At 36.5% G+C, this 13514-nt stretch overlaps 1 protein-coding gene across 1 annotated transcript in view; it reads right to left on the bottom strand.

The window, feature by feature from the left end:
• LOC104529063 (sodium-driven chloride bicarbonate exchanger) overlaps window positions 1–13514 on the bottom strand; it is a gene marked incomplete at its 3' end in the record, with an annotated part of 83128 nt that overhangs the window by 23870 nt on the left and 45744 nt on the right. Inside the window, exon 5 of the mRNA XM_029086310.1 lies at window positions 8887–9047. Within this exon, the coding sequence (XP_028942143.1) occupies window positions 8887–9047 (161 nt within the window). The remainder of the gene's footprint in view (window positions 1–8886; window positions 9048–13514) is intronic.

Below are 13514 nucleotides of genomic sequence, written 5' to 3'. Positions count from 1 at the left end.
AAGAGTGAAGACATGTTCTCCTGAGGTCTTGATACTCCCCCTCCAGTTGTCATTCCTTTAATATAAACCCAGTTGCAGTAGCAGCTGTAGGACTTCAAAGGCAGTCAAATTACTGCCAGATTGCTGTATTTTGACCATTTTTTCAAGACCTGAACAGATTTGTATGTTAGTAAGAAAGACTGTCTCCATCAGCATCTATCATTATGAGATTCCACTTGAGTTTCTTCCCAAGTTTTCAACATAGTTTTTAAAAGCCCAAGCCTCTATGTCAGTGATAACACTCTTGATCGCAAAGATAAGCTTGAAAACAAGAGCAACATGGTTAAATTCTGAGAGTAAATGGCAAACGGACATTTTAAACATCTCATTTTTAAAACAGACTCTTATTTCTTTAATCCTGTGAGAAGATGATCATACATGCTCCCACCAGATGAAGCTGCATCCACTTTTCAAAGCCCTGTTTTTCTCTTTTATATATAGGGCGCATGGCCGTTTCTCAAAATTCCGTATGACAAAACCGAGCAAAGAATGCAGACGTGAAACTTCACAGCACTGTATCTCAGCTACATTCCTGTGCAACAACAGAAACTCTCCAGGGTTTCCATGCTCAGCAATAAAAGTTTGGAGATGTTGTTGTTGTTTTAAAGAATTTTCCTCTTGAATACTTTTTTAAATTCTATGGAGTCCCCTTCTAGCCAGAGACACAGCTTACCATTAGGTTTTTCAAAGATGCTTTAGAACCATACGTAGCTTTCAGCAAGATGCAATACACAGAATATCCACCAGCACAATGTTACCCACTCTAGTAATTGCTCACATCATATCTTTTCTGTTGACATCAGGAATGCTGAAGTAGGATGTTTCTTCAGTAAGGAATCTTGATTCATACTGGAACCATGAAATCATTTTTTCAAGCTGTTATAGACAGACATTCTTCCTGCCCTGGTCATTTAAAAAGATTCAAAGGAACTTGGGGTTTCATATAATTTCAAGAACTTTTCTCCATTCAGACTCAGTTACAATTCATTATTTACATTAAATTGATTTTGTGAGTAAATGTGAGCAATGTGAGTAAACAAGGTGTTGTAGTAACTCAAATGTAACTCCTCATCGCCTGCGAACAATTTACCCAGGCTGTGAATTAGAGCATCAGGGGTGCAGACACTTCAAACCAGTTCAAATGCAGTGCAGCTCATATGTTGCAGCACAGCAAATTGCATCTATCCCACCTCTAGGGCTGGCATGCAAAAGCAGGTTGGCTACTTCCACTCGCTCTGGAGACGTCTATTACACACTGCAGCTTTGTATATAGACGTGTGGTCAGATCCACATGGAGCCATCCCAGGTCCAAGCAAATGAGCAATATGAAGACACTCAAGTGTGGCCACAGCTCGTTCCCCATTGCTCCAGGTTCACAGTGTGCCCATCACCTCATGTACAATACTATATGAAACAGAATAAACTTATAGAAGGTATACTGCATTTGCACCAAAATACCTGTAAAGTCCAGAAAGAAATTACCAACAGGTAAACAGGCTAAACTAGGCCTGACTTTTGCAGTGGTGAGTAAAGAAACAAGATCCAGAGCTTTTTTTTTTTTTTAAGCTGTGTACCAGATTAAATATAGTTCTGAATTGCTGGGCCCCTGTTCTGAGATAGGGTGGCACTGACAGTTTACAGCAGAAGAAACTGAACTCACTATATACCAGCAAAATTGTCAGTATTTACACCTCTCAATCTCCCAAATTTTATAACTGTGCAATTGCAGGACAAAATGAGAGATCAATGACAAAAAATAGAACACATGGGCTTTTGTGTGCGTCATGATTGCAGTGACAGCTGACTATAAAACCTAATTTAAAAGCCAACATTTGTTTGGTTTGTAGTTGTTTTCTTTCCCTTAAAGACAGGGGAGAAGAAAACACAAGCAGCTCTAAAGCAGTGCTTTATGGAAGACATGCAGTTGAAATGCTGTCGTTTTATCTTAACCTGTCTCTAACAGGAACCCAAATATACACTATACACGTCCCTAGTGAGTTACACACTAGGAGCAACAGAAAACTAACAATTAGGATTCTTGGGCTGCATTTGTGAACCAAGACCCATTTACAGTGATTACAACAGTGATTATAAACAAGCTAAGCCAGCGGATTTAGCCCGCTCATCCAAGAAGGAAGAGCATTCTAGCACACTGAGAGACTGATTCTACTTCCAGCTCTACCTGAAATTACTTTTTTCAACTTCTCAGGTGAATCACTTGAAAAGGAAATATGGAGAGTGAAAAATGTCTGCTTTTTCAAGTAATAACATGCAATTTTACTGAAGACAAGAGTAAGCATTTCACAAAACTGTAGGCAATAGAGGTTAAAATTCCCAGCTTGTAGCTCAGAGAGCAGGCACAGCTGTAAGTCAGAGAGCTATGCTAACATGCCACAGCGGATGCAACCAAAAGAATAGAGACCTCGTAAACCACATATTGCATCTCTAAACAGAACAAAAGCCATGAGTTACACTGGTTCTGCCTCCACACACAAAATGAAAGCTGCATCTGACTTGTACAATCTAAAAAAATCTCAGATCTGTGGTTAATGTAGGAAAATACAAAACAAACAAAAAAAAATGCCATGCTACCTAGAAGTTGGTAGAGATGTACAGTCTACCCACGGACAAAGGAACAAAACCTGATAGAGGTTTCTCTGTAGAGGTAATCACTGCATGGTAAGCTGTAAATAAAGCAAACAAATGCAAAAACCTGGGTAAGTGAGAAGGTGAAAGCTGAACAAACAACAGGTGTAGGGTCAAACAGAGAAGCAGATTGCTCACAGGCAATCCCACACTTTGTTATAGTGCTTGTAATAAAAGTTAAATAAAAGTTACATTTACCATAAAAGCACTGTCAGAAACCTAACGGAACATGAGTGTCAAAGCTGAAACAAAAGGCTCCAGTGAAATAAAATCTAAACTGGAGCCTGTTTAAATATATCATTATTATGCAGTAATATAGTTTAAAGCAAACAAAGGCAAAAGAAGACTTGTTCAGATTGAAAGCTTAACATGATATTACCAAAATCAATAAAATTGCACACTTGGGATGTAATGCCCTGAGTTGTTGAGCACAGAGTCCAGTGACCTCAATCACAAGATTAAGCTGTTACACAGATTGAAAATTCAATCGTGAGGAACATAAAAAAGACTGCTTGGGAAAAAACAGTCAGATCCCTGGATTGAAAAGTATGGGAATACTTAAAATTTGATTTTAAAATAAACTATTATTACATTTAAGTTATTGAAAATAAATGGGACTATCTAATATTTCAAACATGTGCAAGTCGCCAAGGCACCACTGTGCAACCCTAAGGCCACAGTTTGTATCTGACGAGGTTTGACATTTGTTCACAGTGCTCTCTGCACAACTCCAAGAAAATATGAGATCTGTGATTCATATTGTAATTAAAGTATTGCCATTAAAGGCTGGACCGAACAGTTTTTGAACCAAACGACAGAAAATGGCATCGTATGTTAAGTAGAAGAACCTTTTGGGTTCACTCAATGGTTACAATCAAAAAACCAGATGGTAATCTGAGAATCTACATGGTCTCAAAGGAACTAAATGAAAATATCAAAAGAGAACATTTTCATCTGCCAACTTGAACAACACAGTGAAGCTGCTCTCTAATGGTGCAGACAGATTCTGGCAAATACCTCCCCAAGAGACAAGTTCCAAAATAAATTGTTTTGATTACATAGATTTTTCAGACTTCCTTTTAGCATATGTTCTATACAGAAGTGATCGATAAAATATTACTACATCAAATGTTCAAAGGAATTCCTTGTTCATGAAATGTTAGATTACTGATATAGGAGCTACTGCAAAGATATATGAGAAAAGAATGTCACATATTAAAAATAGTAATAAAAACCCTAAAATATGTTTAATTTAAAAATGCAATTTTAAACAGTATAAAGTTCAGCAGATGAACTGAGCTCTTTTCAAGGGATAAAAGGAAAATCCATCTTACAAAATTTAAGAACAATTTGAGAAACTTCAGGAATGAACATGCTGTTTCACTGCATGATGATAATACGGGAAATGAATCTCAGAAGTCTCTATTATAATCAGATATTGTCTGTCAGTTCAGCATCATAGGTATGAATAAGCTCTTTATCAACAAAGAAAATTGGGTGAATGTCAAAAGAAACTTTAATAAGATAGCTGGAATAAAAGAGAACCCAATAAAGGATGGACATGCTGGAAGACAGGATGATTTAAAAATTCTCACCACATCACTGGTGCAAAAATATTTTTATGCAGAACTATCCGAGTTTCCAAGGATGAAATATAAAATGTCCTGAAAGCCACGCAAAGAGTATAAAAGACGTTATTCTTCTGTAGATTTTACCAGAAGCTCATTAAGGTCTTAAAACATGGAATTTAACAAAAGAAATTTTCAAGGGCTAAGTACTGAGAGTTTACTGTCTTAGGAAGTAAGTGTTTATAGATTAAAAGCCTTGACTAATACAAATAGGAACTGTTTGTCTCAATTTAACAACGAAGATTAAGTATACCTCTTTCAAGGATACAAACACTGGCACTGCATTTACAGAAATATAATTTGATATTGGAATATAGCCCAGATAGCAAGACATTACCAACAAATACACAACACACATTTCGCCCTGACAAAAGTGTAAAGGCAAGTAAAAAGGAAGTACATGTGCACAAGTAGCTTATTTGTTCTCAAAAGATGTGACGCACCATAGTAATGCAGTTATCAACAGATTGCGTTAAAAAACAAAAGCCATAGTAATAAACTATTAATCAGAAGTACAAGAACCAAAGTTAATTTAGGAGTACCACTTAAGACCACAGGTTATAATCTATTTTTGCAAATTCTCCTACATGCATTACACACAGTAGCATTGAAAAGAATAACCAAAAGTGACCATCAGGATCACTGGACCAGCCTAGCATGAGAATGGCTAGCAAGCAAAATAAGAAGAGAGTTAAATGTTGAAAAAAATTGAAGTCAACTTGCGAGACCAACCATTTATTTAAATTCAGAAGTGTTAGAACTGTCAGATACAACTGGAATACATACCAACTCCAGGGTGAAAACAATGTTTGCATTGTATAGCACATGGTAAGTAGGATTGTAACTACTGACAGTGCATAGCAACAGACAAAAAGGGATTTCCTGAGAGATACAAGTTCTGTCTAACATTCAGGACCAGCAGTCGTTTATACAAAAAAAAGAGCAGCCTGTTATATTATTTGGAATGATCAAATTTCTAACATACTTAGTACACATATCTTGGTTGTGTGCTTGTCACCACTACTATTAGGCTTCCATCCTCCCAGCGCTGCCTAATGTGCACCACACTCTAACATTGTGCGAGCTCCGGAGAGCAAGAACTACATACGTATTACAGCAACAAAACATCACAAAGGAACTTGACTGAGGAAGAGGAGAACAGCATTACTACCACACAAATAATAAAGGAAAGCAAATGGAATGGCAACTTTATTTCTAAGGGGAAAAAAAAAATCTCTTCAAAGAAACCTGACACAGAACATGGGTAATTTACAGAATGATTCACCTGCCAGAAGAACCTGCTGCATTGTTTGAAAAAAAATTATCTCATTGCTTATTGAATCTGGGAAGAAAATCAAATCTTCTCTCAAAGACAAAGCAAGACCCATGCAAACCTTATCAGGTGCCAGATCACCTTAGCAGAAAGAGATGCCTACCAGTTCAAACAAATAAAACAAGAAGTGAAATACACCTATATTTGCAACAACGGGTACTTTTAAACAGAAAATGGTACACGCCAATTCATGAAAGTCATCCTAAAGCCTAATCAACATATCAAGGTATCTTGGAAACAGGATTAATTCAAAATAGGGTTACAGTAACTTATCAAATCCTCTACCAAAGAACAACTTACATCTGTGATGAATTTCAAAACAAAATTAGTATTATGAACACTCAAATCCTTGGACATATCAACGAACAAACAAACAAAATTACTACAACTAATTAGGGAATAAGAGATTATAAATATGAACTCTTTGTTTCACTATACAGTATCTTCCAAAAACATTAAAAAAAGGAGTTTGCTGAAGTTATTTTAATTGAATTGATCCTTACTTTTTTACCTAATTAAATAAAAAAAATTCTGGAAGGGATCTCTTAGCTAACTATGGAAGAAGTTGAGTGATTTCTGGATTAAAAATGTAAAGCTCAAGCTTGAAAATCCTAGTGTACTATTTAAGCAAAAAAGCAACAAAAGAACATCAACCAGCTAATCTAAGTACTTTAAATATATAAATAATAAAGCAGCATACTCATAAACACCTTTGTTCTTTCAAATCAGCTGCTTTATTCTTCATGTTTATCATTTATCATTATCAAGACAAATTCTGCAGCTCTGATTCAGACCATGATTCACGGGAGAATCAGATCTCAGCACAGAGTAAAAACCCACACAAGCTTTTGCAGATATGGATTAATGATATCTTGCATCAGTTTAACACAAACAATTTCAAAAAGGTAAATGCAAAAAGCAGTTACCACTATCTCAGTCAACTTTAATTCCACCGTTAATATAGCCCACTGCACAGTATCTCCCTTACCTGACAATGTAAATAACTAAAATAAATTTTATCTAGCCCTTACAGAGACTTACATATCACTCCTAAAGCAGTTTTCTCTATAATCTTGAGTGTTAGAAAATTTTCTTGCTCTTTTGTACCTTTACCTAAATGAAAGTTTTCTATTTTTATTTCTGTATTTTACATTCTCTGTTAACACACTACTTTGTGCCTGTGACAAGGCAACAAAAGACCCCAACAATCACTCATGCACCATTTCTCTGTGCATGTGCTCTTTTCCCAAATTTACAACTCTCACACCGTATTTGATCTTCAAGCAAAGTTTGCAATATGAAGAATAGCATAAATCTAGTACAGTATTTGTATAAAGTAGCAATATTTGTATAATTTGTATAAAATATCAAATGTATTATTTACAGATACAACACCATTTTCAGAAATGCTGTTAAATACAGTGAGGTAGAAGCAAGGTAAAACTTTTAAGCAGGTATAAGATATGCAAGGATACCAGTCCAATAACCATCATAAGCATGAGACTAGCCTTTACTAAGGGTAAATAATCAGAAAATTAGAGACCCTGGATTACCAAATAGTATAGCTCTTTGCTCTGTGACTTCTCTGCTAGGAGGGACAGAGATTTTTAAACAACAGGAGCAAGGACACAGCATTAGAAGCTCTCTAGGGCACATGAGCCCTTGGACAGGGTGTTATAATTTTAATTATGAGTTTTAAAGTCTAACATAAATATATTTATATTATAATACATACATTATCCGTCTTGATAGAGAAACTTACTTTATCTTCAGTTCTTGTTTAACAAATTTCCTTATGAACAATCTAATTCAAATTAGCTTCTGTATTTCAGAAGGGAAATAAACATACCTGACTGTACTGCATGACTCTAGCACAGCCATGCAACCTTTGCAGTTTTAGGACTCCTTGAGGCCATGCATTACAGGTCTGTACTATACAACCCCTAACAACCTGCTTTATTACAGTAACAAATGCACTACCAAAAAAAAAGGTCCCCTGCGGTAACTAGTTATAGGTTTTATGGGAAGCACCAGGAATGCAGAAAATGGCATTCAGTCTCAATCTCACTCATAATTTAGGGAGACAAGACTCATCCATTATGTTGTCTCTTGCTTTCTGCTTCTGCTGTTCTCAAAAGCTCTAGAATTGCAACTGCCAAATACACCTTCATTAGAAAAAAATGCACTCAACTTTAGTTAGAGAACTTAATGCATCTTAAAATCTTTGAAAAACTTACACTTAATATTATTATTCTTGATTTCACTCTCAACTCAGAGACGTGTTTGTTAAACTGGTCTGTTTTCATGTTACTACTTCCCTATAATTTAATTTTTGAAAGTTTGTGAAGTCAGCACACACATCATTCATAATGTGAGGTGGCACAGCAGGAGCAGCGAATATGCCAGTTCTGATGAAATGTATCCAAATGTCCTGTCTGCTCCATTTTCATTTTTCCTTTACATAAAAAATTATTCTGAAAATATCAAAGTCCATACAAAAAATCTAAATAAGTATCTACCAGTTGTGTCAGACGTTAGTTTCTTTTCTAATTTATTGCGTAAAATCACAGAATCACAGAATGGCAGTGGCTGGAAGGGACCTCAGGAGATCATCTAGTCCAAACCCCCTGCCAAAGCAGGTTCCCTATAACAGGTCACACAGGCAAGCATCCAGTCAGGTTTTGAATAACTCCAGAGAAGGAGACTCCACAACCTCTCTGGGCAGCCTATTCCAGTGCTCCGTCACCCTCACAGTAAATAAGTTTTTCCTTAAGTTTGTATGGAACTTTTGGTGTTCCAGTTTGTGCCAATTGCCCCTTGCCCTGTCACCAGCCACCACCAAAAAGAGCCCAGCCTCATCCATTTGGCCCCCACACTTCAGATATTTATAGGCACCAAAGATCCCCTCTCAATCTTCTCTTCTCCAGGCTGAAGAGTCCCAGCTCTCTCAGCCTCTCCTTGCGAGGCAGATGCTCCTGGCCCCTAATCATCTTTGTGACCCTCCACTGGACTCTCTCCAGAAGATCCCTGTCCCTCTTGAACTGAGGAGCCCAGGACTTGACACGGTACTCCAGATTCAGCCTCACCAGGGCAGAGTAGAGGGGAAGGAGAACCTTCCTTGACCTAGGAGTTTCTAAACTGAATTGATTATTATGCAATAGCTTTCTTGCAAGCAATTTTTTAAGCACTTGGTTTTTATGATTAATTTTCATAACGAGTAAACACAACAACAATACATACCTGCAATTTCTTCTATGGAGTTAGCTCTCATGTCCAAAAGAACTGTGCCATTCAGGATACAGCTTCTCAGCTCAAACAAGCTATGAAGTGACAGTGTAGCAACATATGGTTTGCTCCACCTCTCTCCACCATCCTCTACATCTTCTTCAAACTTCAACCACCTGTACAAACGAACAATTTTATAACTCCACTGCGCACAAGAATGAAAAATAAATTTCTACAATAGAACAATAAGAAGTATGAAAAGGATAGAGAAGAATTTGTAGTAGATAAAAAGAAAAGCTATAGATAATAAGAACACAGGAGAAAACTTTCTTAATTTAGTCTTAACTTTGGACCAAATACAACAGAGAAGATAAATTTTTCATTTAAAGTAAATATACTGACATATTCACACTCCACAGAATCTGCACTGATTATCACCACCATAATCTTTTCACAAAAGATACTGTTACCAACATTGTTAAAGTTGTTAGTTACTTATCTGCACTAAGCTACTCATAAAGGTAGTAAAGCATTATGCAAAATATAGGTTAATTTTCATTTAAAAGTTCAGTCAATTAAAATTAAAAACTTTACAGACACATACATGCACACACAAGCAATGGATAAATACTTGTGAACAAAAGGCCCCAAAATACGGGACTTAATGAAGCAAAACAGCCGCAAGAACTACATGAAACAGCACTTTAGAATCCAGTAACAACATTGTATCTCATTATTCTGAGTTTCCTTTGCCTGTTCTCAGGTTCAGTGTAAATCTGGGGAGACTTCAACAAAGGACACCTGAAACTGGCATGAGAGGATCAGGTCTTGTGTTACTAGCCAGCTGGATCAACTTTTTTGTGCAATTTTTTAATTGTTTGCTGATAAAAATTACACTTAAAATGTTAAAAGAATACTAAACAAACAGAAAAGTCTGTTGACATACGCAAAAGTGTTTTAAATTAAAGCTATTAAGTCTTCCAAGCATATGCAGATGTTGCTGCGTGGAGCCATGCAGCCTGCCAGCCTGGCAAGTTTTGAACACCTGCAGCCACAGCACAAGCCTCTACCACCTGACTCAACAGCACTCAGGTATTTCATATGGGCCAGGCAGCAGAGAAGTCAAGCAGAGCCTCACACCTTGACGGCACCCTCACACTTATTTCCAGACAGCAGGGAAGCATAGAGCCTTAAGACCTCTAAAGCTGAGCAATTTCCAGTTTTTTCAAGCCTTGCAGCCCAGCAACACAGCAAACATAGCTGTCCTCTTCCGTTCTTGGCCCACCTGCCTAGCTCTGCTCCTACTTGTAAAATATACCTACGTACCTGTCTTTTAGATACTTTCCTCCTTTCAGTCCCTGTGTAACAGATTCTCCCCTTTCTGATGCCATCCTGCAAGCAGCCACCTCTTCAGTGACCCACTCATCACCAGCACATCTGCTCCCTTCCTGATGCTTTCCATTTTTTTCTAACTGTACAGCTGCCTCCTAATCACTCTCCCATTATTTACACACAAAATTTGTCCCCAACTCCTTGGCTCCTCCAAAATCTCCAATCTCCTGTGTCTAGCCCTCTCCTACTCTTTGTATTTAAACATTTCTCCCCACATTTCCTCTGTGCTGGACAGTTTCTGTATCTCATCTTTGCCCACAAGACCTCCTCTCCATCAGACTTCTGTTTTCCACATTCTTCATTGCAATCTCTTCTCTCCCCTGCCTAGCCAGGCTACGTCCTTTACCGTTTCATTCTTCCAGAGAAGCTGTAAGGACACAGTACACATAAAAATTTGCTACTGCAAAGCTGAATGAAGAAATTGAATTTGCATATGCAAATAAGATTTTCAAAACCACGTCCAAATGGACATCAAACAGAAATTAATAGTCCCCACTCACATCAAATTCAAAGCCATGTATGTAAAGGATGAGCTACAACAACTCAGGAAAGCTACCAAGAGGTATGTGAAGAGGAAACAAAGTTCTTAATTTTATTTTTTTTTTTTCATTTTGCAGTTGCACTTGAACTCCACAAGAAGAAGCTGCTCCTAGCTTACTCATGACACTCATGTTTCCAAGCTAAAAATATCTATCTATCTGTGGTCATAACATCATAAACATGGAGAATTAATTATCCTACTTAAACTACTGCCTCCTAAAGTCTGCAAAATATCTACATTTTAATCTTCTCTGCTTTTGTACACATTTCTAATCTCTAAGATTTTTATAAGATTATGATCTTTGCACTTGTGCATTCCCAATTATTTCTGATGTACTATCATTTTAAGCTGATTCAAAAAAGATTTAAAATCACACTACATATACCCTAAAAACAATGATCCAAGCATAGATTCCCACAGAATATAATCAGAAACCTCATACTGTCATTACCTTCTGTTCATGTAAAGGCTTCAACATTTCTTATCTGATTATACTGCTACAGTCTGTCTTTGATATTACCTATTTTGAATATACTGACCGATTCTAAACAGATTTTAAATGAGTGATAAAAGACAAGCATTTTCTTAAAAGCTTCATTAAGACACATGACTGGACGGAGGCAGGCTCATAACCAGACCTCATAACTTTCAAGGGGCACACGGACAAGAAAAGTCTAAATCATAGCAACAGCTTTAATTCAGAGTTTATGGTCTTAATCAGACAGCAAAACTTACACACAACGTAAAAACTCACAGAAAAGTATTGCTACTGCTCAAATAATCATACTTGCCATCGTGATCATCTCCATCTGAGTTTCAATCAATTTGAATAGTATAATTCTATGGGTTGCATCCAATTTTCTACTGTTACTAAAATTTATGTGTTTAAACACATTATCATACATTGCTACTTGATGAGCCAACAGTCTAGTAGCTGAGAGAATTCTACATTTGGAATAAAATTCTATTTTGATTTTAATAAGCATCACATGAGTTTACGCTTCTTATCAAGGGAAGACCATGTTTATCACCTTTCATCTTTTAAGAAATACTCCTCTGTTAAGTCAGATAATCCTTATTTAACATATCAAATGAAAAACAGCAGCAAAAAACATAAAACAAACAAAAGTCTAATCTGACCCATAGTTGTTCAATTCTAAGTGTTCAACTGTTGGGTTTTTTTAAACCATAATACCATTTTAACAACCCTCCGAATTCATGTACAAGATTCAGGGATAGAAACGGCTTTGAAATCCAAGTTCAGGCATGGATTCCAAGTTTGCCAATTTTCTACTCTTTTTAGTTTCTCAGAGAAAAAGACAAATTTTAATTACCTTTGCACTTCAAACCCTTAAATTTATATGGTTGATAAATGAAAGCCTTTCATAATTTCCTAGAAAACAATATCAACCCCATTTGTATATTGATCTCATGAGTCACATGTATCCCATATGCCTGGAATATGTTTAGAGCTATCTTAGTTGTGTCTGATCACACAGAAGAGCAGCTTCATTCATATGGCTTTCTTTTACTGATAAAGACTAGCACAGGTATATCAATCATACAGTTTAGTTTGTCTTATAGCACACTTGCTGGAACAAAACATGCCAACAAGAATTTCAGCAAGATATGTTACTATTGGAAAAATACTGCTCAGATGTGTTTGTGTGTATGTACACACACATATATACGTCACACCTTCTAGTAATCTCCATCGATTTTTCAGGAGTCGATAAAAGAGCGCACACTTCATTGTACACTCAGTTACAACATGTTGGTGCACAATATGAAGTGGCTGAGTTGAATATGATCTATTTTATAGTCTGCTATGTCTGCAGCAGAGAGGTGGAATATGTATTTACTTACAACTCGCTCAAGAGTCAATGTTATTAATATAATCTTGCAATCTGTATAAATTTCCACATGAGCTTTTGCCTGCCTACGCTGATTAGAAAATGAACCAAAGTAAACAAGCATGTCAGAAACAAAGCAGAAGTGACAAACCTAAGGTTTTTGTGACCTAATTTCTTTGGAATAAGGTTTTGATCCAGGAGATGCATTTTCACTTCATATTCATCATTTTTCCCTAGTACGTCCATTTTCTAGTCACTATTAACAATTTACTTTCTAAACTACGGACAGAGGTTTTATTTTCATAACAACTGTGCAGTTTCATTAAAATTCAAGCCTAAACACTTTCCTGCTGGTTGCAAAGTGTCTATTTTCCTCCTTACTACATATTCTTTTCTGTTCCAGAAATGTAGTGAAATTTTCATTTTATATTAGCAGATAAGTAAGTCCAGCCACAACCACAAGAGACTATAAGGATAGATTTGAACATGAATTGCTTTCCTACTAGCTGCAATTTGCAACTGTACTATTGTGTATATAAAATAACATGTAATCCTACTGTTTTGCCTCGATGTGTTTCTCCACAAATATACTGGAAATATTTTTTGGGGGAATAGAAACTATACATCATGCATTCTCTACACAACTGTGCAGCTGGGTCACATTCAAAAATTATTATATTTATGAGACTGACAATTTTAAAAGGTATGTGTTTCTTCTGGCTGGAAATCAATTAACAGGGAAAAAAACTAATTCATTTGAGCACTGTATCAACATAACTAGGTTACTCCATTCTGCTCACTAGCTACTTTCATGGATGGGATAGCCTAAATCAGATCCTGGAATGGAATAAGCTGTG

This window comes from Antrostomus carolinensis, unplaced genomic scaffold (genome assembly GCF_000700745.2).
Source record: "Antrostomus carolinensis isolate BGI_N321 unplaced genomic scaffold, ASM70074v2 scaffold6710, whole genome shotgun sequence".
NCBI lineage: Eukaryota > Metazoa > Chordata > Aves > Caprimulgiformes > Caprimulgidae > Antrostomus > Antrostomus carolinensis.
This window is presented reverse-complemented; position numbering and strand designations above follow the sequence as displayed.